A 25,882-nucleotide genomic window follows, 5' to 3' on the forward strand; every position below is an offset into this window, starting at 1 on the left:
CAGGTCGGCCTGGTTAAGGCTGAACCCAGGCAGTGGCCCATTATCTCCTTCGTTGGCATTGTTGTTGTTAGCATAACGGGGGTTGCAGTTTGTCTTGGTGGTCTACCGGCCATTTTTTACAATTTAAAAGCTTCTAAGAATTTGATGTGCATAATGACATGATTGAATAATTAAGTTACGCTGGCACAACTGAGATTAATAAATAAACATAACTTTATTAATTTTTGAAAGTAGATGAACAACTGAATGCAACAAATAGTACTGAAAGAAACAAATTGTACTGACTGAAATAAAATAGCAACAATGGAAAGGTAAACTCCTAGTAATAAGAAAGGTAACTAAGAAACTCTAATCATCTATCTCTCCATCTCCTATGGCAGCTATAGGCTCGTCGATCTCTATCGGCTTCTCCTCTTCCGGCTCCTCCTCTGGCTTTTCCTCTTGAAGTATCTCCACCATGTGGGTGAGTTGGGCGTTCTCTTCTATGAGCTGTACCACCTGTGCCTTAAGTCCCTGAATCTCCGCCTCAGCCACTTCCATTTCGTCGTTCCAATGCTGCTGATACTGCAGATGATACTGTTTCTTTTGCTTGAGTTGGTCCTTTAGAGCTTCCACTTGCTGGGTCAGACGTTGACTTACATACGCGAGGCTGTTCATGGCCTCACACGAATTCTCCAACCTCCTCTTACCCTTGGCATTCTGCTGTTTCTCTTCCTCCATCTCCTTGCGATAGCGTTCCGCATCCTCTCGTAGCTTCCCATGCTGATACTTGCACTGCTCTATGACATCTCTTAGGTCCATGTTATCACCCCTAACTAGCAAGCTCCTTCAGACGAATGGCAACTTGGGCATGTGTGTGGGGTCGCATGGGAGTAGATGAAGTCATTTCCTGAAATCAAAAATGGAAATGCTCAGAATCGGAAAGAGACAACATATAACAAAGGGCAATATACAATATATATAAAACTTTCGAAATTTAAATAAATATAATTTTTTTTTTCAAAAATGGAAAGTTTGGAATTAGACATATGGGTTCAAAGCATACGTCGAGAGGATTCCAGAACAATCGACGGAATCAAATTCGGAATTTCCTACGAGAAGTTATAGGGCCTACGAATATTTCCTAAAACGGCAAAAACGACGTTTCGGATGTCTAAACGGAGGAATTTCGCGAATTTAGCCCCTACCACACGACTTTAGGGTGGTGACTATCGCTCGTTGGGCCGTTTCGGATGGAATAGCGTCGGCCTCGAGTGAAAATTCCACCAACAAATATTTTTTTTTTTGTAAAAATTCCTTCCCACCCGGATTATGAACTCGGCGGCTCTGATACCACTTAAATGTCATGCCCCGAAACTCGGGATTGACATCGGCGTTGTTCAACAATCACACAATCGAAACAACAAGCCTTTCGTAGCACAGTATAAACCGAACCAGTTTATATATCATAATTTCAACCCAAAGGGAACATTGTCTTTTACAACCAAAATCACTAAACGACAGAAATAAATGCGGAAGCGTCTTACACAATAATAAGCAATAAATTCGAAATATAACTACTAATGATCTCGCGAATCACCAGCCCTAAAACTGCTCAGACTGTTCATCCTCAACCTGTTCTTCGGACTTATCTGGGAGGTGAGAGTAAGAGGGATGAGTATTTTGGGAATACTCAGTAAATGGGGGACATTGAACACAACATAACAATTTTATAACATTTTCGAAACATACATATAAATACAGCATGCTTTTCACAAACCTAACATCGTATCCGTAACATAACAACACTGTGATTTTTCACCTTTAACGGTTTACTGACGTCAGTCCCTAAGTTTTAATCCTCTAAGGGGGCGAGGCCATAAAACGGTTCTATCCCACCGTTGAGGGCCATATGTTGGAATTCCACCCATTTTCAGGGAGTCCTCACAGTGCCAAACATAACGTACCAAAATTTCATAAAATCGTATAGACGGGAGACGGTGCTCAACCGAACTTTTAAAAACGGAACATGCAAAAACCGAAAATTTCATATGCATAAAACCGAAATTTTAAGCATTTAAAACAGCCCACTTACAGTATTTTGATTGCTAAAGAAACGTGGATGCTTGGCTTCGGGAAATTTGGATCGCTTCTCGATCTTGCTCGGACGACGCTTCGGATTCGCTTTTTAGCTTATACTTGGGACGATTTTGGGGCAGAATTTTGGCTAGGGGAATGGCTGGAATTTTCGAGATTATGCAGCCAATAATTTCGAAATTTGGGGTGGAAAATGAGTAGGGATGATGCGGTATTTATAGATGAAGGGGAGGGAGTTATTTATGGCACTCAAATCATGTTCAAGATTGGCATGAATCTCCCAATTTTGGCTCCAAAACCCCTTCCATAGCTGCTGATTTTTCTACCAAATCGAGCTCCCCAAAATCCTAATCCAATGGTTCGAAATTGAGGTGCAAGGGAGATGCAGATTTGCTTCATTATTATATCTTACATTGCATATATTCCCACTCTAATCACCACCATAATTAAGACAATAATCTAGGGAAAATTTCGAATTTCTTGCATGGTCCATATATTCATTCTCCTAACCTTGCATAATAATATCCAAATCATGCTATATTTCTTACCCAAAATTTCGAAAATATACTTGTACAAATGCATGAATCATTCTCTTGGTAATAAGGATTATTCCATAAAATATTTCCAATACAAGGATTTACAATATAATTCCTCGATTATCTCAAGAACCTAATATCATAATTTCCTTACAATTATAATTGTATGGCTGAAAAGATCGGATCTTACAGAATCTAATCAAATAAAATCCGATTTTGATACAACGGAATTCAAAAATTAATATAATATTTTAAAGAGGATGGGTCAGAAAACTTATTGGACACAATTTACTTCGGTATCAACTGAGTAAGCTTTTTAACTTTTTTTTATGTTTAGTGAAATTTTTTATTTGTCTTTTAAAAAAATGTGAACGTGTATGTGTAAAAATAATCAGTGAATTATAATTTTATATGCAAAATTTTAATATCTGAAATATCTTGTGCTGGGCACCTTCGAGATGCTTCAATCACAATATTCTCCAATGAGCTGCAATAGCTCGTGTTCTAAGAATGTTAACACCGATGAATTAAATTGGATTTGGTTAAACACCAAGTAGAAGATACCCTAAGTAATCTTTCGTGAAGAAAGTTGTTATATTTGAAAGCATTTTAACTTATGTAAATTGAATAACTGAAAAGTAGGGGATCAGTTCTGGGATTTATCAGTTCAGTTATGGTGAGAAGTGAACTGATAACACCTCGAACTGATCAAATCAGTTTGAAAACAACAGTTAATCAGTTAAGTACACAAGATATGTTTATGGATGTTCGGAGACTTCAATTGCTCATACGTCACCTTTTCTACCACATCGGGTAGGATACACTAGAAGACTTTGTTTATACAACACCTTGTACAAATCCACTCAGCTTAGAACTTACGCTACTATCTAATCTGAACTCCTGGCCTAGACTGAAGGTAGCACCTTTCAGCCAACACTTGTTTAACGTCTATGTGTTAAAGATTACATACACAAGTTTATTGTCTTTGTGCAAGACTGTTTTTGAGTGGTGGTGGAGTGTGTGCGTGTGTGTGAGAACTGAAGAATGAATATTCCGGGAAAGATGTTCTCACACACTGAGGGAAGTGAGCTTATAATCTAAGCTGATATGACTTGAGTATTCCCTCTGGGTTGATTGCTTCTTGAAAGCTGATAAGCAAATAAGTTTGAATGTGTTCCTTGAACTTTGTGTCTCGACTTTTCTGACGTGCATTCAAGGACGTCTCGATTTTAAGCTTTGCTGCAACGTTCATTATTGTACTATGATAGTACAATTGCTTTTGTATCGATGTGCGTAGCTGGATTTTATATAATAAGCTTGTCGTGTTATGCAAACTGATTGATTCTTAACTGATGTTCTGAACTGGTCAGTTGAACTGATCTTGAACTAGTTTGGTGAAATCATTTGGCTCGTCAGCTGAACTGATTTCACTGATTCCGTTGAACTGGTCAGTTGGGCTCTTCATCAGTTGAGCTCTTCATCAGCCGGCCGGGCTTCTGAAGGTCTTTTGCTAAACTACCTATCAATTGAACAATCAATTGAACTGTTCTTGATACATCAGTTGGACTGGTTCAGTTTGATCAGTCAGTTGGTGCTTTCGGTTTGCTTCTCGATAGCTTCAGTTTTGGCTCAATTAACTGATCAGTTTGAGTCCTGAACTCCTGATCAGTTACAATTATCTGCGCTTTTTGATAAATTATTAGAAATATAATAACAAGTTTTGTTAGCATCAAAATCAATATTGCGAACACGAAATGTTTCAATAATATCTTAACTTTTATAATACACTAAGGAGAAATTGTCATCATAAAGAAATTAAAATAAATTTTAAAAGTAGCAGATTATTTAAATAATTTTGAAAATAATCACCAATACTTTCTTTTAAAATAATATTAGAAGTCAAAACCAGTGGGGTGAGTTTGGGGAAAGTAGAAAAGGTTTCACCCCTAATGGAGAAAAGGTGGAGCTTATTTTAGGAAAAACAAAAAAATATATATATACAAGAAGAGAACAAGGAGTATTCCAAGTAGTTTTAGGTCTTTTCTGAGAGGGTTCGTATATTTTTATTCGTAATACATGTCAACCATGCTCATATTTATAATAAAAATTATTGCTTTTTCATAGATGATTTATATAAAAGATATGTGTAACGTCCCGAAAAATTGAAGGTCCACGTGAAGCACATGCATGCAAGTTATTAATTTTTTTGCATTTTATTAAATTGTTTTAAAGAATTAAATGCTTTTTTATTTTATTAATTTGTGTTTAATTATTTTATGCATTTTATGAATGATAAGATTTATTTCATGAATTTTTAAAAGTTCATGCATTAGGATTTTTAGATGCATTTCGTACTCGATCGAGGAACAGAGACCGAAGAATTTTCAGGAAAATTATTTTATTTCATGATTTTATTTTCGCATAACCATCGATCTATGTTTTTTGGGGGAGCTGCCATGGAATGGATCATATGTACATGACCTATAGAAGGTTTAAGAGTTATTTAAGAGATGGAAACGAATCTGGAATGGGTCTTGGAGGGGACCAAGCGAACCATGTGTCATAACGAAGAAATGGGTTCGATCGGTGTTAAGAAATGTTCGGCCATGCATGGGATTGAACCAAGCTATGTTTCAGACCTTTTAAAGTTTAGTAAGGTGTTAGGATTGAGCCACGGGTGTTGGGTTGAGGGAGAAGCTCGATCCTTGGGAGTATAGCTCGACCGAGAGGAGATATGCTAGGGTCGATGGTGTTCTGCGTATGGCTTGTGCAACAAAGTTGTGCTTTGGTTTGGCTTAGTTTAGAAAGTTCATTATGGTCCTAATGGTGCGCCATAAAGGTCGGTTAAGTGCTAGAGAAGCTAAGACCAAAATAGTTAAGATCTAAATTATGTGTGTTTGGTTCGATTGTTACTGCACGTGGCTTGTGCAGGAACTATGGGACTCGGTTAGGCTTGGTTTAGGAGGTTCATTACAGGCTTAATGGTGAGCCTTAAAGGCTGGACACGTGATGGTAGTAGGTGGACTGAAGTAATTTAAGGGGTTGGAGACGTGTTGGAATATAATTACACAAAAAGGGGATTGGCCGAAAAACTTTTAGGAATATTATGTGCTGGACGAAATTTCATGGATTTAAAGGACATAATTTAAGTAGTAAATGGTTTAGAATGAGTTGTTTAAATTATGGTTCAAGTTGGGAAAATTGTGGTTAAGTTTCGATTCGATTCGGGTTAAAACCAGGACCTCGGTCCAAGTTTTAAAATGAATCAGTTAAGTTGAAATGGGCTCGAGTTTACGTCTAGGAATGCTTATAAATATATTTTGGGACATTTTAAGGAGTTTGGTAAACTTCGGGTCACTTTTAGATGTCCAAGGGAAAAACGGAAATTTTTGGGGTTTTCAGGGGCAAAATGATCATTTTGCACCTGGGTGAGATTTTGGTCCTTGCAGCGTCCTGAGCACAAATTTGTGATATTTTAAATGTTTATGCATAATGTTCATGATTTTTATGGAATTACGATAAATACGTTGCATACTTGTTTTAAAGGAAAAATTACATATATGCATGCTTTTATTTAAGTGGTGATTATGATGACACGTTTTTGAAGGAAATGATTTAGTTGTGACAACACGATGACACGAAGACATGTAAGGCCGGGACTACGGATGTAAATGAACCGAACTGTTCGCGAGCTTTTCGGATCTCGGCTCATTAAAAAGCTCGTTCGGGCTCGTTCGTTAAGCTTATCGAGCCGAGCCCGAGCCTTATTTTGGGCTCGACAATTTTGTTGAGCCGAGCTTGAGATTAATGATGTTCGGCTCGTTAGCTCGTGAACATGTTCGATAATAGGTTCGTGAGCTCAAAATTGAGCTCGGCTCGTTTAGCTGGCTCGTGAGCTCGAGCTCGAGCTCGACTCGTTTAAGTGGTTCACGAGCTCGGGCTCGAGCTCGGCTCGTTTAGGTAGATCGTGAGCTCGAATTTGAGATAATTACTGAGTTATAATATTAAAATAATTATGTATGATAAATAATAATAAATTAAAAATTAAAAATTATATTAAAAATGTGAATGTTATGGCAATAATGGCATATTCCCGTAACATCATCCTCATCTATTCCAAATCCCAAACCCTATTCGGCTATTCCCGTAACCTCACCTATTCCCCCCGAATCCGCGCCTCCCGACCTCCGCCCGCCGTCGCCGAGGGTCTCCGGTCGTAGCCCAGGTCCCGTCGACCATTATCGAAGCAGAAATCGGTAGATTTGAGCGTGTATAGGTAGCGAGACTCCTTTCCCGTCCACCTCTAAATCGCGTACGATTTCCGACGATTCTCCGTTCTTCCGTCGGCGCCGAGGGCTGAAAATCCTTGTACCGTCTGGGTCGACTTTGATTGAGGCGTGAATCGAGAGTTTGGAGATCGTATAGGTCGCGAACCCTAGCTCTGATTCTGGTTTGGTTTCATCTCCAAATACAGTGGGCAAAACAATTAGAGACAAAAGTTCAAAAGTTTCAGCCTCTCAGGTGTGTTTGAATATTGCTGCTACGGCAATGAATTTAGTCTACTTAAGAAACTCATATTTGTTGGATTGTTAATGCAATGATATAAATATCTGTTAATGCAATGATATAAATTAATTCTAGCGTATGCATTCTCACTCCGTAGAAATTAATTCTAGCGTATGTAGAGACAAAAGTTCAAAAGTTTCAATATGTTATTGCTGCTGCGGCAATGAATCTAGCGTATGCACTCTCACTCCTAATTAATTCTACATATGATTATACGTATATAATCTTATTATTTAAAAATATTATGGTTTGAAATTAATTATACTTTAAAGTAAATATATAAAAAAAATTAAAATATTTTAATATAATAAACTGAATATCAGACATCAAAGGCAACCGATTAGATATCTAATGTCGCCGCATAGAAGAAACATTAGCATTGTGAGGTCCAAAAATACAAGGCCACGTACGTGATACATTATATAGTATCATATTATAATATGATATGGTCCAAAATTATATAGACCCACGTAATTCATTATATATATATATATATATATATTCATTTATTCAAAATTCTAAAGTGTATCTTACAAAAATTACAATGTTATAACACTAGTAGAAAAATCGAATTTTACTTCGGCAATAATAAATTACGAAGTAATACATTACCAATAACTTCAGTAATAACACAAGCGAAGTATATTTAAAAACACGGGCTTCACTATATTTTTTTATTATATTTTACTTCGGCATATCAATGTTGACGAAGTAAAAAAATAAGAAAAATAAGTTCATGCTGAAGTAATAAGATGAACCGCGCATATTAAACAAAGGAAACTAAACCGTCGCTGATTTAGTCAGCGACGGTTTTTTAAACAATCCGTCGCAAATAGCGACAGTTTGTCGCTAACAAACTGTCGCTTATTTAATCAGCGACGGTTTTTCAAATAATCCGTCGCTAATAGCGACGGTTTTCGAGCCGAGCTCGAGCCGAGCCCGAGCTTCATAACTTCCGAACGAGCCGAGCCCGAGCTTCAAACCAAAGGCTCGTAACGAGCCCGAGCCGAGCCCGAGCCTGATACTGTTCGGCTCGGCTCGGCTCATTTACATTCCTGGCCGGGACTCAGTGGGCGGATAATGCTGTCGCTGATGTCCTCGCCGCCGGGTACCGCGATTATACGTAGATGGATCCATCGACTGACATGATAATACGAAAGTCAATAATAATAATAGATAAATAATAAATTTTGGTTCGGGGCCATCCCCATCTTCCTTCATTAGTATTTTTGAAATGAAAATGGGAGTGAAGATATGGATTTGATTCTCGTGATTTTGGGTTCGATGAGCCCGAAAAAACCCAAATCACAACGAGTATAAAGATGAGGATGGAATTGACTGGCCATCCCTATTCATACTTGGTTGGTTCATTGAATTGTATAAAGTTTATCCGTTGAATCATTGAATTCTATAATTGTTGATCGATGGAGGAAGGAAGGAGATACATGGTTGGCTAGATTTAATTTTACTTATACATATCTGATTATTTATTTTATATTTTCTCTTTTAAGTCATTGAATTCTATAATTATGAGTAGGTCTCTTGTGAGACGATCTCACGAATTTTTATCTGTGAGACAGGTCAACCCTACCGATATTCACAATAAAAAGTAATACTCTTAGCATAAAAAGTAATATTTTTTCATAGATGACCCAAATAAGATATTTGTCTCACAAAATACGATCCGTGAAACCGTCTCACACAAGTTTTTTTTTATAACTAGTTATTAAATTTATAAATATATAAAATTATTATAATTACATGTACTAATAATACTGTTTATATCATATAAACATCAAGCAAAATTTAAAACTGAGAATTAGTATAAAATATATATACATGAAAACTCGCCCACCGTGGGGCTCGAACCCACGACCACAAGGTTAAGAGCCTTGCGCTCTACCAACTGAGCTAGACGGGCTTTTTCTTCAAATTCAATTTTCAAAATAATTAAACTAAATATCTATTACAATAAATGACTCGACCTTGATTGAGTAGAGCTTTTAAAACTTCCAAATGCGTATTTAGGCTCATTAAATTTCGATATCCGTCTCGAACTATTTATTTAACTAGTTTAGAGTCGATATGGTTCGACGTTCAATATATACTAGCATTTCGTGACACGTATATTAATTTTTTTTTTTTTTTTTGTGTTTGATAGTTTTTTTGTGTGTAAAAAATATATAATTTTATTAAGATATGATACTCGTAGATTAAATAAGATGTACTGAGATAATTTGAAATTTGAGATAAATTAAAGAAAAAATTGAAAAAAGATATTGAATCTATTAAAATTACCAATAAACTCACAACAGCAAAATTAGCTAACATATAATATAAAAGGTAAAACTGTAATAAAAGAAAATTGGTATCACTTTGACATATCAAAATTAGTTAGTATGATATACTTAAGTTTAATAATATATAAATATATAAATAAAGTAGATAATAGAATATGATAGGATAATCTTACATCGGGTGATTATTAATATATTTGAGGAGGTCATTTTTTTTAAAAAAAGGTGACCGAGGTTTAAAAAAAAAACCCCATATTAATATTGGTAACTTTGTTTTAGGTAGACAATTTAGCTGATGCATTCTCGATTGTGGTACTTAAAACATAATTATAGACCATATACGGTCAATGCTATATTTTAATGCCATAAGGTAAGGCTAATAAATCAAGATTTGGACTAGTAAAAATTCCCACTTGCTTGAGACCTAGACCTCTGAAAATTAAATGTAATCATATCTCTACCTAAAATAATATACCACTTTGTTGATTTTATATCGTTTTTACATAATTTGTACAAAGCAATGTCATTGATTTGCTACTTTCAATGGATTCACTATTTTTCGTGAGTTAAGTTGTTCATCGTTGGGATTTTTCTTGATAATCACTATTGTCAATATCTTAATCGAATATGATTTGAAATGATTTTACGTTGAAAAACTATTTGAAATCCATCATATTGACTAAAAAGATGAGTTATTGATATTCAAAACTCACTGTTAAGTTGATTTATACAAACAATTAGATTTGTTATTACAAATTCGAATTCATCGATCTAAAAGTTACATCAACGTCACTAGTTATGATTTTATTAAAATGATACTCTCTCAATATTATAATTGATATCGAAATTAATGTCGATTCGATTTAGATAGATTAGGAGGGAGCAAACAACAATAGCAATTGAAATTTGATACCCCGGGATGTCCCGGGCCATGAAGCGGGGCCATGGGTAGTGCCCGGGTTAGGAGGATGGACTATTCCCGGGTCAATAAAATAGTCTGTGTAGAAATCTAGATCTCAAATTACCCGGGACGTTTGGAGTGACTTGACAGGAAATATATGTGAAGAGGCCAGTCGAGAGACCGGGTCATTGGAACACCCGGACCTAAACTACCCGGGCGATTGGATGCCCGGGCTCTCATGTAAATGCCTGAGAGGCACTTTACCCGGGCCACTTCGATAAACGTGTCACATTTAATTACGCCGACAAAGTAGGGTGTGGACGGCCGACCTATCTCTGACATCAATGCAAGTGGTTGACAAAATCTAGTAGGCTGGATGTGACTAATATGAGATTTGACATGTCAGAACAATATGGTATAATTAGCCGCCCTACTATAATTAATGATCAACACAAAGAACGAGGTCATCATTGCATCTCCTGCTATAAATACCAGGTTCACTCTTTGCATTTACTCTCTATTCAGATATTGAATACACTCATTTATTGTGCATTTATTACTCACCTTCCACACCAATCTCACAACCATCACTTGGTTACATTAGTTTCTTGCTCGAGTTATTCACTGACTTAAGCATCAGAGTGGTCACGTCGGACATCCCTCTGGCGCCCATTCATGTGGTTACTCTCTTGGTTGCAGATTTTCACATCTATATCGGGAAGCAAGCTTTTAATCCAGACGTCTTGCTCTTATTTTTCTCAATATCTTGATAGTAGATTCGGTGGAGCATCCGACTCGACTCATCTATTTCGTCCGGATCACATCAAAACTATTGAAACTTAGGCAGAGACTGATTCAACTGAACAATGTATTGTCTGCTTGACTCAATTTTCTTGATAAATAATTAATTTAGGACACACCACTTGGAACGTCTTTGCTGGGGTATTGACTATATTTAAAATAAATAAATAAATAAATAAAAGAAGAGGATAACTACATTTTGTTGATGCTACCTGTCCGGAATTACTTTTAAAAGGTAAATAAAAATATTTTTTTAGGGTAAAAATTTAATATTTATTTCCAAAAAATAATAGTTATAATAATTCTCCTCCAAAACTGAATACCAACAAAAATTAATTTTTTTAATAGATATTGACCTTTTAATAATGTAACTTATTTTTTATCACACAAATTAATTTTTTCGTGATCCAAATTTCTATTTTTTTCCTTCTTTTCCCTTAATACTTAAAATACAATTATTACATTGTTTTATACTAATTTTTTTGACAAGGATATAATATTAATTATGACGTATAAATGATTTAGTGAAATACAATTAATATTTTCAATGAAACTCTAAAAAAACACAAAAACTCTTGTGAGACGGTCTCACGGATCAATTTCGTGGGTCGAATATCTTATTTGGGTCATCCATGAAAGAGTATTACTTTTTTATGCTAAGAGTATTACTTTTTATTGTGAATATCGATAGGGTTGACTCATCTCATAGATAAAGATTCGTGAGAACGTCTCACAAGAGACCTACTCAAAAAAAATTTCAATGCAACAGAATTTAGCTGACACAATTAAATTATTCATATAATAACTAATTATTTGTAAATTACTTTGATCAGTTCAATCTTGTATTATGTTCGGCCTATAATCTCTTTTTTTTTTTTTACATATTTAATTTTATAATAGATAGATACAATTCAACCAATGAGAAAATAGTGTTAAAAATATCTATTTTAAATGCAATAAATGTATAGACATCAAATTCTTATCTTAAATTAAATTATTAATTGAATCAAAACCATAACTCATAAATGAAAATTTTCAATTTTCAATTACAAATATAATTTCAATGGACATCGATATTTATTTATTATGTAGACAAATATATAGACATGTAATGACAGAGTTTCAAATAAAGTAAAAGAAAAAAAATCGATATTTAGTTTAATTAATTCTCAACTATCTAAAATAATCAAATTCTCACTTAAAAAAGCACTAAAATACAATTATTTTTTTTATTTTTTTAAAAAAATAATATTTTTTATTTTTAATTATCAATGAAATATATTTAAATTTAAAATTTAAAAATATTATTATTGGATTTAATAAATTATATATACATACCTAATAGAATGGTGTGCTTCATCACCAAAAACACAAAAACAGAAACAAAACCAAGAAAACTGATGAGAAAAGGTTTTAGACTTTGTGTTGGGTGTGACAAATTCAAACCCAAGAGAGGCTGTCGGGTTTTGTCTCTTCGATTCGTCTGAAAATAGAAATCCCATTTTCAATTTTGGATCCAAAGGATGGATTTTCCCTCACAAGGCGCAGTCTTTCTTCTGTGTTCAAGCTTCCTTATGATCTGACGGTGGGTGAAAATCTTGGCTACCCAGATGATTATATATCATCTGGTGACTGTTTTCGTTGATTTGTGTTCATGTTTTGTCGAGTAATTTATCGTGGTTGGCTTTGAAGATATGCGGTTTTTTTTTTTAATTTTATTTTGCTGTCGGCTGTCCCATTTGGGTGATCATTATGATTCGGAATCGGATTGAATGTTGAAGTTTTGGTGAATTACTGGAGTGCAATTTGTTTTCCATTGTGGAAATTGATGGGGGAATGTGTGATTTGCTGTGTGGATTCTGATGTTTATTGTTCTTACAAATTATGAAATTAAGGTGTTAATGGAGTGGGATTGCAACCAGGTGGGGCTTAAAGAATTTAGTTGAGGTCCTGAGGAGGGGCTTTAAAAAATTTATACCTTTTATTCTATGAGGATATGAGTATTATCATTTCTCGATAATCGGCTGGACATAACTATTTTGGTGATTTCGGACCTACTTGTAGGAGATTTTGTTGAGTTCAGTTGTGTAGAATTAAAGTTATCTATCACTAACATAGCATTATGGACAATTTTCCGTCAGGCTTTTTTAATAAGTTGATCTGGTTATGTTGTCTTCCTGTGTATTCAGCTAGGCTTATAGAATTTAGCTTGAACATTTTATTCAAAAATAAAAATCATGAGGCTAGCTCTTGTCTGTTTATGGAAATCTTCTTTCAAGTATGACAGAGTGAGGTTATTTATTGTAAGCTACGAATTGTTTGCTGGAGGGTGGTACTAGATGCAGTGATGTTTATATGACTTAAGGATAAAATGAACTTTTTCTTGTAACTTTGGAGTCATATATTTTGTTAATTACGATGAGATTCCTAATAGGATACTGAATGCTAGAAGTTAAAGGCTCCTATTTCACTCAGGCAAGGATTTTTTTTTTATCACTGTCAGTTTTTTTCTACTTTAGAAATTCTCAAGCATGTCGATTTGGATACGAGAGATAGGGAATGGATTTCTGAAGGACCAAAATTTAACTTTACTGTGGTGTTTTTGATGCAGAAAAAATCTCCTGATCCTATATGTTTGCTACTTACTATGTTCCCTACTCCAAAGCAGCATTTTGCAATTGATTCATAAATTAATACCATTTGCGTATGAATTGTTTTAATCATTGATCTAGTATGTTTTGTCCCATCAAATAATTTGGTTTTTCTTACCACTTAATTCTGCAGGACTCGCCCTCTTTTCAACTAGTTCTTGGTATTGTTGACTTCCGAACAGTGAACACAAGTCTGCTATTGTGTTTTAGCTAGAGAGAAACACAACCATTTCTGGAACAAAAGATCGTCGAGTTGGATTGCTGCTTGAAATTTCCCCCAACATGGTATTCAATAAATTTACAGATTTTTTTGCATATGCAGCAACTCATTTCTCGGCCTCAAGGGCTTCTACTGTTTCATATAAATCACCTGGATTGCCACCTATTCCTGGTTCCCCTCATGGCCATACTTTATCCAGTTCAGAGACAAAAACTAATATGAGACTCTCATCTTCCCTTCAAGATTTATCTGCTTATAGACGAGTTGATCTAGAAGGTGGCGATATTAACCCTGGAGAAGCAAAAAGTTCAGGCCACACATTACATCCATATTTCTTGAACAGAGAAAATGGTGGATTGAGTTTCTCGAAACAGAAGGCAGCACCAGGAGTCACATTTGGTCGAAAAAAGTGGGTGCGAGTTATCTGGATTTCCTTGTGTTTATTGTTGTTTGGCTGTCTTGCTTATTCTGTTCACTTTTTTTACTCAAACTGGTCTAGAGGGACATCCAAGTTTTATGTTGTGCTGGACTCTGGTAGCACTGGAACCCGTGTTTATGTATATGAGGCATCTTTTAATCCCAAAAAACTTAACAATCCTCCTATTTTATTAAAATCATTGCCCGAAGGTTTCCAAAGGACACAAAAAGGGCGAGCTTACAACAGAATGGAAACTGAACCTGGATTTGACAAACTGGTGCATAATATCTCTGGGCTGAGAGAAGCAATAAATCCTCTTATCAAATGGGCTGAGAAACAAGTTCCTGCTGAATCACATAAGACCACTTCTCTCTTCCTCTATGCCACTGCCGGAGTTCGCAGGCTGCCAAATTCAGACTCCGAATGGATTCTTAATAATGCTTGGTCGATTCTCAAGAGTTCTCCCTTTTCGTGCAAAAAGGAGTGGGTTAAAATTATCACTGGCATGGAGGAAGCTTATTATGGGTGGATAGCGTTAAATTATCACACGGGTGTCCTAGGATCCATTCCTAAGAAGGAAACATACGGTGCTCTTGACTTGGGTGGCTCATCTTTGCAGGTCACTTTTGAAGGAAAGAAACACGACCATGATGCAAACTTAAAATTGAGCATTGGCCCTGTTAAACATCATTTAAGTGCCTATTCTCTCGCTGGGTATGGGCTTAACGATGCATTTGACAAATCTGTTGCTCATCTTCTCAAGAAGCATCCTCAGATTACCAATGCTGATTTGGTTAGTGGAAAGATTGAAATTAAGCATCCTTGTTTGCAGTCTGGTTATAAAGAGCAGTACTCCTGTTCAAGATGTTTATCGTTTCGCCCAGAAGACGGAAGTCCTTCTATTGGAGGTAAAAAATCAGGTAAAGGAGGAAAGGCCGGGGTTCCCATTAAGCTTATCGGAGCTCCAAAATGGGACGAGTGTACTGCACTGGCTAAAGTTGCTGTCAATTTGTCTGAATGGTCGGATCATAGTTCTGGAATGGATTGTGAGCTGCAGCCTTGTGCACTTGAGGAAAATCTGCCTCGCCCCATTGGTCAGTTTTATGCTCTGTCTGGCTTCTATGTGGTGTACCGATTTTTCAACTTGAAGACGGATGCCTCTTTAGATGATGTATTAGAGAAGGGCCATGAATTTTGTGAAAAATCATGGAATGTTGCAAAAAACAGCGTCATTCCTCAGCCTTTTATCGAACAATATTGTTTCAGGGCACCTTATGTCGTGCTCCTCTTGAGAGAAGGGTTGCATATTACCGACAGCCATGTAATCGTTGATTCTGGAAGTATTACTTGGACACTTGGGGTTGCGTTATTTGAAGCTGGAAAAGCATTTTCATATGGGGGAAAATTTCTTGGCTATGGATTATTGCGGGGGAAGATGAATCCATATATTTTTTCTGCTATTTTGATTGCTTCATTACTTGTCCTACTTTGTGCATTTTCCTGTGTTGGCAATTGGTGGATGCCAAAGTTTTTCCGGAAGTCATATCTCCCACTTTTCAGACATAATAGCGTGACGACCGCATCAGTTCTTAATCTTCCAGCTCCTTTCCGGTTTCAGCGCTGGAGTCCTATCAATACAGGTAAATCCACTATTCTTGATACTTTGTCCAGCAGTTATGATTTTCTTGGATCTTTATTCTTTAATGTATACAGGGAGAAAATCATTTTTCTTTTGTTAGGTTATGAAGGAAAACAACAAGAATATACTTACCAACCATACTTCAAGTGTATATTCTTTGTTGATTAGATATCCATTCGCTTGTTTTATTCATGCTATCCAACTCTGCTGAAGATATTTTGCTAGTTGATATTTAATTTTACTCAAATTGAATATAGATTAGAAGTCTTTTTCCACAAAATCTCTAGATCCAAACCCAGTTTCAAATTCCAACAAGCCATGCAAATACTTAAATCATTCAAAAACCCGTGTTGCACTTGATACTGAATTTTGCTATATTGATTAAATGCCGACCGCGTGGTACGCACTTTAAAGTCTTATTGGGAAATAGTGAGTGACATGTGACACACTGCAATGCATGCGTAGCAGAAGTTTACATCCAACCGTACTTGACCGTGTTGGTGCAACTTCTGTCCGGAAATTTAATAAATTAAAATTTTATTTGTTTTAAGTTTTGTCCTTCATCAATTTAATTTAAGTTTATCTAAGTTATCTAAGGTAAGGATAATCATCAATTAAATTTAATTCGAACTAGATTTTCCTCCGTTAATCTTAAATTGGCAAAAAAGTAATTGGTGAGTTGGGCTATATTTTTCTTCTTTATGTTTTTCTAAAAAAAATGTTTCAGGGGATGGAAGGGTTAAGATGCCATTGAGTCCAACAGTTGCCAGCTCTCAACAACGACCATTAAATTTTGGACTTGGTTTCAGTGGTGGTGAAGGTGGTGGCATCCAGTTTACTGAGCCATCACTATACTCTTCGTCCAGCAGTGTAGGGCATAGTTATTCATCCGGCAGTTTAGGACAGATGCAATTCGACAACACTAATCTTAGTTCATACCGGACTCCACATGGTAGCCAAATGCGTCTCCAAAGTAGAAGATCCCAGTCTCGAGAAGATCTTAATTCTTCCGTCGCTGATGCTCGAATGGTCAAGATGTAAAATGATTCTTTTGAAGGCATAAATATTTTTGGAATATCTGCAACTATTCCATGAGCACATTGTAACTTCTCAGTCAATGGAATTGCTTCTCTGGAGCGGTTAGAAATGGTCTGGAGCGGTTAGAAATGGTCAGCAACCATGCCTGATCCTCGTCATGGATGTAGATAGATGACATGACTCTAGTCACACGAAACAAAAGATGAACGACAAAAGGCTTGAACCGACTTTTGCGGGCCTTGGCAACCATTTTGAGGAAGTATGAAGCTAGATGGGTGAAACTCTTTCTTGTAAGCAAGATTTTAATTTTGTAAATAGACAAAATAGATCTCTCAACTGTATCCAACTTGCCAGTGAAGCTTTGAACATGACTGCAGGCGACTGAGAACTGCACCACCCGTATGAGAAAGTTGAGGCTTTTTTATTGTTAACAAATTCTTGAAGGAGATATTAGACGTACACCGAGGATTATTATGGAACTTCTTAATTTTAGATTATGGGAATCTGTATACTTTCATTTCATTTCAGCATCCGCATTCCCTTTCCTGCTTGGATTTCCAAATTCTTGGGTTTTCGGAGTAGTTTAAAAAGTTTTTCGAGTAATCAGATCTGTTCTAAAAGTAAGGAGGTATTTTGAATCATTGGTTGTGTTAAAAAAAATTTAACCAGCGTTTACTGTATCATGTATTGTTGTATACCATAGTGTCCACCAGAAACCGACGAATTAATGTTTCTTTGCCCTTGAAAAGAACTTTGGAAACCAACTCTCCATTTATTTAATTTTTCGAATTCTTGACATTGAATCCATGTTTTATAAACCAGTATGAAATTTAAAATTATTTGTTAAGAGGTATTTATTTTCATTCTTTTAGCTTCTTTTTTTTGTTAAATAATTCGGATTGTTTTCTTCTACCATGTCATTTCATGCTTTTCATTTTATGGTTAATTAATTATCCTGCGTTTTTGAAAAAGTGAGAAAAAAATGAGTTGAGTTAATGAACGTCTAGAGACATGGACTAATTCTTTACATCAAACTGTGAATTCGAACAAATGAAATATTTGTTAAAAAAATAAAGGATGTAATATCGACTATAAAATTAGACATGTTATCAGACCAGATTTAATTAGTTTCAGATTTTCTGGATTGAGGTTTTGTGAAAATGAAATGGTTACGCAGGATTTTATCGAATGATTGTCCTAGTCCGAATTAGAAAAGAATAAAACCGAGTTAATATCATATTTAACCCATTGCTTCACGCCAATTGATTTGGAATAAAAATATTTACTTCTAACATATATTAAATCAAGTCAGTTGATTCAATAATCTGGTTTACCATACTTTATTAGTGTTACTATACATAAAGATTTTTAATCCTTAATTATTGATTTTCCATATTTTTATATAAAATAAGATGTTAAAATAATATAAGTTTTAAAAAATTAAAAAATTTATTACAATAAATTATTTTCTCATCATGACTATATAGTGCACAGAAAAATAAAGAGTTCACAGCTAGTTAGGAACTGGAATTTCTGAAACAAGACTGTCTATACAATGTGTGGTTGGTGGGAACTGTTGCCTATGAGTCTAGGACTGAAATACCAAAACTGGATCTACTCAGAAATTTACAGCTCATCTTTTTTAGAAGGATAAATCCAACTTAGTATATGTGTAAACTTACTGGTTGGGACGATTTTTTCTGGTTGCGTCAAGTCCATGCTGCAAAGAGAATTGTAGTCGTGCTTTAAATGAGGAGCAGCTATCCTTTCCTGCGCACATAGAAGGTTATATTTTGTGAATGGATTGAGAACTACAAGTAGTTTTCAGATCTTACATCCCACATTTGCGTAGGAATACTTATCATTCATCTACATGCATAAAATAGAAAATGCTCAGTGCGTGAAACCAGAACCGAAAGTCTGGCTGCTATGATCATTCTTTGGAGCAAAATCTAAATTTAGAAGTCAAAGAAATCATACCTTAAACATCTCGAAAGGGCAAATGTCAGAATTGTCACAACCCTTGGCACAAAAAGAAAAAGATGGATCACTCCAATGCTCAAGACAAGTAGAAGCAATTAAGTTGGAAGGCAAGACTATAAAGGCTGCATCATTCCATCAGTAGAGGAGTGAAAATAATGGTCAAATAAGAATTATTTCAAGATGCGATTTGTATCATGTTCACAAAAAAGCACAAATGTACAATTTGAAAATAGCGGACCTTTTTAAAATGCCATTTCATAGGATATAGACAACCTTACCGGCACTGGAATAGGGTGTTCATTGTGCAGTACTTGCACAAAGTATTTGCTTGAGTTGTTGGATGGGCAGCTGTACAGAACTAGCATGTTATTTCCAGCAAAAGGGGCAGCTGTACTGCCACGCCAGGTTCTCTTCTGTGGGGGTTGAGGGAGTTGTAGAGGTTGTTCCCTTTGTATTTGTTCAAACTCTGAAAATATGACAGATAATCAGGTAACTCAAGAATAAATAACCCCAAAGAAAAGGTTAAACATGTAAAAAATTCCAGGACATTCTCACCAGATTCATCGAGAAATAGCCCAATCAAACAGGAAAATGGAAGCAAAGTTTCTGCATGAGCAAAGCGCAGTCGAGCCATTTCATAGTTTCCATGAGCAATCGCATCTACAAAGTAGAAGAAAAGGGCTAAAATGAATACAAGGAAAGGCACTAAAATAAATAAAACTGTTCTCCAATAGCTGGAAATTGTTGATTTGACAAAGAACTTAAGCGATAATGTCTAGTATAAATGGAATTCTGGAACTGGGTTCTGAAAAACACATGCTACTTGCGTTAATCCAGCATTTTGACATATTACATGAAAAACATGTGACTAGAGGGATGCAGGGACCACCTCTGTACGGATATCAAACTGTTTCATAAAGCAGAAATGTTGCAAGTTGCAACAGATTATAAGCACATTCTAGAGGGGATACCCGAGAAGCATGGAACTTGGATTATTTGTTTAAATGCCTACATAATCAATTCACTATTTTGCAAAATGAATCTTCATGATCTCTTACATCCTTCCAGTTCAAGACAAAGAAACTGCATCCTACTCAAGTAAGCCAATTCCAATATGTACCACGTTGGGTAAAATGCAGTTCCACAAACAAGCCATTCAATGATACTATTTCGACAAAGTCTCCATTAAGAATGAAGGTAAGGCAGGATGCATAATTAATATTTCACCTTGTATATAAAATCCAGTTCCTTGATCATAACTCGAACTCTCAACTTCCCAATATTACAGAAAAATGAGGATTAGAGTAATGTAACTTTCTTTTTGTTTTCCAAACTTAGCTTACAGCAACAGTGTATCACTAGCACTCGCATTCTTATGGGCCACAGATCCTACATGTTGGCTAAGATACTACTTTGTCTGGAACAATTGTAATGACAAAACCTAAATAACTGATGATTGGATACAATAAGATGTGTTTTTATGAAAAAAGACCATACATACACCTTGATGGGTAAAAAGTGGCTCAATCAGCAAATGCCTCAAACAAATCAAAGTGCACAAATGCCAACTAACTTTTGTTGATGATACAGATTATTATTTTACTAGTTCACAATAATTTTTAGATGAATTGATCCTTGCACATAATCTAAAAATCCAGTCCCACACCTCCTATTGTAAAAATAGGTCAAAGAGAAGGAGAAAAATGCACCTTCATGAGCCTTGATGGCTTGCTCCATCGACTGAATAACATCTTCAAGTAATGGTACTCCCATTCGGTAATTTAATGAATTGCCGTAGCCCTTCAGAATAAATGCCTCCAGATCATCTGTCCACTCCAACAAACCGACCTAGAAGCACAAATTAGCGTCATGATAAACTACGGATTTTTCATGATAATGCTCTAGAGGAATTATGATAAACATACAAATGATAGAAAAACATAATAAAGTCAAGCAGCCAGATTCTTAAATGAAAGTACATATATCAAACCAAATTAATCTCTCATGATAAAACGGGAGAAAGTGTAAATACCTCGGATGGACTAAAAAGTGCACAGGCTTGATCAATTGTATCTAGCAAAGATGCTTCCTGGTTCAAATCAACCATAAAAGAGTTGCAATGGAACTCTTCTAGAAAAACAACTATTTAATGGCTTAGTGGACCCCTAAACATAAAAAAGAAGAAAAAAAGACTGTTACCTGTTTGCACAAAAACCATAGTGATGATACATCTTGTATTGTGAAATTCAAACCCCAACGAGTAGCTAGATCTTGAGTTATTCCATTTAGTATGGGTTCCTTGAGCTTCTCAACAAATGGTTCCTGACTCTTCCTATAAGCCTGAAACGTAAAAGCACATGACAGCATTTAAACACCAGTCAAAATTTATGTCAAAACAACCCTACAATAGCTAGTTAATCATTTCCTATTGAGCATTGATTCCTGAGTTTGAAAGTGATGACAATAATTTCACCATCAAATATATGAAATCAAAGCAATCCATGTCCCATGAGGAGTTGAGCCCTTGATCATCAACTATATTAGGTGGGGCAAAAGTACAAATTGCCAATAATCTTGTGAGATGAAGTCCAAGAAAAAGCAGACATTTTAGCATAAGCAGTATTAAAGAAGTTCAACTGCTGACATTGTTTTAAAGAAATACTCCAGGGATGTGTTCGGACCGCGGTATATGAAACCAAATGATTTCAAATTTATTATCCAAACTCATTCTGTTTGTTTGGGAACTTCTGAATTATGGATTTCAAATTATTCTCCCACCATTTATGTACTTATAATTTTACATAGTATTAGAATGAATTTCTGTTCATAAATCTAGGAGACTTTTACTCATTAATAATTGCATCAATTTGGGAATTGATTGATTTAAATCCCAGTACATGTGGGATTGTAACTTCTAACCTTTTTAGACTTTTTTCTTTCTTTTTAAGACTGAACATTGTATGAAGGGAAGATATGAAGGAACATATGTTTTTCTCTCCTTCTCATTTGCTTACAATTTATCTTCCCGAAATAAAATAACTTGAAATCCATCTTTTAAATACAAAACCTCATCCAAAACGAACCTAGGATTATAAATAATTTACAAAGTTTGCCTTCATAATCCCATCCTATGCTTTTGATGACACCTACAGCTCAAAATCTACTTCATGATGTGGTCAATCATCAATCAACTAAGTTAAAATTCATTGTTACCATTAGGGGTTATAAAAGTTTCTCAAAAACCGCTCAAATCGACCGAACCAAACCAAATCACACCATTATATCCATTTTTTTCAAATTGAAAAACTGCAATTTCAAAAAAATTCTCAAACCGCACCACATGCAATGGTGTGGTGGTAATTTGAAGAAGAAAACCCCATATAATTCAATAAATTTAGTTATTTTTATTAATAATGATCCTAGCATGTTTGTAATTTTATATTTAACATAAATCTAAGTTACTAAACAAAACTTACTTTCCACTTGTTTCTAATTCTTTTATTAGTCGTCATTTCCTCCCAACTTTCAAATTTTGATAGCTTCTCAACTCTTGCAATACTTATTTAAGACCTGAACTCCATTGAGGCCGAAGTAAATCTCATTTACATCTTTATATACACAAATGAAATATGAGTGGAAATTTAACTTTAGGTGCTAAATAAGGCTGAAAAAAAATTTCAATATTAGCAATGATATTATCCTTGTCTTATCCAGACTCATCCAAAATTTATTGATGTCTTAATGATCATTGGAATGAATTGATATATATACACACACACACACATATATATAACATTATTCTCCAATTAATCCTTCGATCCCTTATAAGCGTAATATTCTACTATATTTTTTAGGCATTCAATGAATTTTAATGATAATCTAATGTTAGGTTTTTTTTGTAACTAATTCATTTATGCTTTTATTTTTTTATAAAATTGAAATGCGTCATATTTATTACTCACATTGTTTAATTGCATGCTGAAAAAATGAATTCATCTTTTCTTGGTTTCTACTTGTTGATCTCCCCCTTTATTTTTTAAAAAAAACGCATAATAGCTCAAAACCGCCCGAAACCAACCAAAACCATGCATTGAATTTTAATTAAAGAACCACAATTAAAAAATATTTGAAACAGAACCGTATATGGCAATTTGGTTTAAAATAATTGAAATACTGTCTAACCGGACCGTGAATCGTGATTAGCCTTAGTTATCATGCTGGCTTAAAACACTAATACAGAAAGTGTCTTCTGAAATGTTGTGTGGTTCATGGTTCGAGTAAAACCAGATAACTTTAAAGGAAACACACGATATCCCAAAGTTGAATCGGGAACTTCTAAACCTACGAGGTGAAAAGCACTATAATGGATAAAAATGAAATTTCCTTCGTTTCAATTACATTAGCTATAGTTCTCTGTCCTTGAACAAAAATATTTTTGAAAAGCATGGAAATATCTAGATTTACATGCTAGACCTTGGAAAGGGTAGTTGTACTATCCACATATTCTAATGGTTGAATGTAAAACTTTTCATTAAATGAAATAATCTGTACCTTGTAGTTTTGACAGCAATCATGAAATCTCAGGACTCTATCACTAGCACGGCTTTCACTGGTTACAGCAAAAGCTCGATGGCGTCCTGCACCAAGATTTCCTTTCCCACTAAACAGCCCCATTCCAAATGCTACAGCACTAGCTGAGGCTCGGGAAACCTATAAACAGAACACATGAATGGTAACCTACAGAAACAATCCATTAAATGAACAGGCACTGACAAACATACTCATAGCAGATGCTATTCAGAAAACTAAATGGAATGGTACGCCGAGAAAACAAAACAAGACTGGAGGGATGAGTTTAAATAGTACTAAAATAATTTCATGTGATTCTCCACCTGTCTGCAAGCAGCAGAAACTAAAATACATTGCAAATGGCACAACTGAATACAACTACAAGTTTCATGTGCCAGTGGCATAGTTAAATGAGTTGTTAATGACAAACCTGAGAGGCTTTAATTGGATATAGATCAGGGTGGTAATCCTCATGAAACAGTTCCGGAAATTTATCTCGGGTTCTACCACCTAACTCATACATTTCCTCTTCTCCTTTACTGATCAACTCTCCACCCTTGTGCTTTCCTGTCCAAGGAGATTTCCATCCCCATAACCACGTGGGAATATACTGAACAGATGATTTCTCCTGCTTCAGTTTTCCCAAAAGGGCTTCTATACGAGCGGCAAAAGCTTCCAACTGTTTCAATCTTTTCTTCGTAGGAGCACGGGTCCCATGTCTTGCCTGCCAACCCAACCATGGAATCGCACGCTGATGTAAAAGTGCAAGAATACAAGTGCTAAAAAGCACACATCCACTCATCAAAGTGGTTTCACCAGTACATTTCTCAATATTAATCTATAAAGCAAGCAATATCACATAGTACAACATAATCCTTTCGAAGGGTAAGTCAAATAAGGTAATATAATACTCTAGTCAAACCACTGCATTTGGCGTATTTAGCATTACACCTAAATAACCAAACTAGGGTCATTACAGCAATGTGCTGGCCCAATACATTTCGCAGATAATGTACCAAAAAAGAATGTAATCGTAACAAAAGCTAAAACTTGAAAATGTGTGCATATTTATTTATTTTTTAAAAAAATGAAGAAAATGCACATATTTTGCAGCATGCAGACATCGTTAATTAGGTAAAATATATCCTAATTGAAAAAATAGTTGAAAAAGCTGAAGGAGAATTACCACAAGGTTCAAGTGAATAGGTTGGCACTGATCAAGAGAATTTGATGGCACAAATGAATTCTTAGAAATCTCCTTAGCTACGTGATATCTGCATAGAAGTTACCAAAGTCAATCAATTTACCAAAAAAAAAAAAATATTCCAGGATAGAATAGAAAAAAGGGAAAGTTTCCAGATCAGAAGCTGCTTCAAGAAACATCCCCACCCCAAAAAATCAAATCAAAATAACAAAACCACTCCTTTAATTCAAATTTTAACACCAAAACAAATAATCCCAATTACGAGCCAACGTAATCGACATTTGAAAAACGTTCTCCACAAAGCCAGAGGAGTCCGCCTTACCATAGGAGTACACTAACAAATCCACTGACCAACATCATTACTTTTTCACACAAAAAAGCACGATCTTCTCCAGGAAAAAAATGCCAAAATCAGCAAATATCAAACTGAAAACTCCACAATCATGCAATGCCAGAATTCCAGTAAGCTACCTGGTGGCAGTTGACAAATGTCGTCGAACATCGAAATCTCCTTCCGCATTTGCACTGGAATCAGCGGCGGAGATCAACAGAAGCACAACAATGAATGCAAAAAAGGGAGCAATCGCCATTCCCATGGATTCTCGAAAGAGCGGGTAATACAGAGACAAATGTCGATTCCGTTTGTTTATATAAACTCAACAGTGGATTAGCTTTTTCCAAAAAAGAGGAGGTGAACATACGACGTCGTGAGCACTTCCTGATAATACGATGTCGTTTTAGTGGTAGGATCTGGAATGTTGGTCAAGCAAGTGGGTTAAATGTGGCAGGTATTCAAGGATTGGACGATGATTCAGCTCTATTAATTATTAACAATCATATTTTTATATTCAAATAATAGACTAGAACATCTCATTCATTTAATTCCTTAATTAATTAGTAATAATATTAAATTAATGATATTTTAGTCTCAGAAATAACCGAGTTGGTAGAACATATGTACACTTATCGAAAGATTTTGTGTT

General features: G+C 35.4%; 2 protein-coding genes and 1 non-coding gene across 4 annotated transcripts; 1 reads left to right on the forward strand and 2 right to left on the reverse strand.

Annotated features, from left to right (window-relative positions):
- Positions 1 to 9,026: 9,026 nt before the first annotated feature.
- On the reverse strand, positions 9,027 to 9,099 carry TRNAK-CUU (transfer RNA lysine (anticodon CUU)). Its single transcript has one exon. It is a non-coding gene; the product is annotated as a tRNA-Lys (tRNA).
- Positions 9,100 to 12,541: 3,442 nt separating this feature from the next.
- LOC142524380 (putative apyrase 7) lies at positions 12,542 to 17,635 on the forward strand. Of its 2 annotated transcripts, none has more exons than XM_075628341.1 (3): positions 12,542 to 12,762; positions 13,962 to 16,106; positions 16,833 to 17,635. In XM_075628341.1, the coding sequence occupies exons 2-3, from the start codon at positions 14,111 to 14,113 to the stop codon at positions 17,144 to 17,146; spliced, it is 2,310 nt and encodes a 769-aa protein (XP_075484456.1). In that variant the 5' UTR covers positions 12,542 to 12,762; positions 13,962 to 14,110; the 3' UTR covers positions 17,147 to 17,635. The 2 variants fall into 2 exon arrangements, with proteins under 2 accessions (XP_075484456.1, XP_075484457.1); XM_075628342.1 differs by lacking the exon at positions 16,833 to 17,635 and adding an exon at positions 16,206 to 16,826.
- Positions 17,636 to 18,657: 1,022 nt separating this feature from the next.
- LOC142525361 (uncharacterized) lies at positions 18,658 to 25,656 on the reverse strand. Its single transcript, XM_075629636.1, has 11 exons — positions 25,371 to 25,656; positions 24,882 to 24,969; positions 24,126 to 24,419; positions 23,678 to 23,836; positions 21,326 to 21,466; positions 21,159 to 21,215; positions 20,836 to 20,974; positions 19,682 to 19,786; positions 19,405 to 19,592; positions 19,124 to 19,165; positions 18,658 to 18,913 (listed from the first exon to the last, which is right to left on the reverse strand). The coding sequence occupies exons 1-11, from the start codon at positions 25,493 to 25,495 to the stop codon at positions 18,770 to 18,772; spliced, it is 1,482 nt and encodes a 493-aa protein (XP_075485751.1). The 5' UTR covers positions 25,496 to 25,656; the 3' UTR covers positions 18,658 to 18,769.
- Between the last annotated feature and the right edge of the window lie 226 nt (positions 25,657 to 25,882).

The sequence above is a fragment of the Primulina tabacum genome, chromosome 14 (assembly GCF_025594145.1).
Source record: "Primulina tabacum isolate GXHZ01 chromosome 14, ASM2559414v2, whole genome shotgun sequence".
Classification (NCBI taxonomy): Eukaryota; Viridiplantae; Streptophyta; class Magnoliopsida; order Lamiales; family Gesneriaceae; genus Primulina; species Primulina tabacum.

What these genes read in the sequence shown, in the direction of transcription:
- LOC142524380 (XM_075628341.1), top strand. Translation starts at nt 14,111, where the DNA reads ATGGTATTCAATAAATTTACAGATTTTTTTGCATATGCAGCAACTCAT. An exon ending in CTGGAGTCCTATCAATACAG is followed by an intron (nt 16,107 to 16,832) that starts GTAAATCCACTA and finishes AAAATGTTTCAG; the next exon opens with GGGATGGAAGGGTTAAGATG.
- LOC142525361 (XM_075629636.1), bottom strand. Translation starts at nt 25,495, where the DNA reads ATGGGAATGGCGATTGCTCCCTTTTTTGCATTCATTGTTGTGCTTCTG. An exon ending in TATGGTTTTTGTGCAAACAG is followed by an intron (nt 21,216 to 21,325) that starts GTAACAGTCTTT and finishes GATTTGAACCAG; the next exon opens with GAAGCATCTTTGCTAGATAC. An exon ending in CACTTTTTAGTCCATCCGAG is followed by an intron (nt 20,975 to 21,158) that starts GTATTTACACTT and finishes TTGTGCTTCTAG; the next exon opens with GTCGGTTTGTTGGAGTGGAC.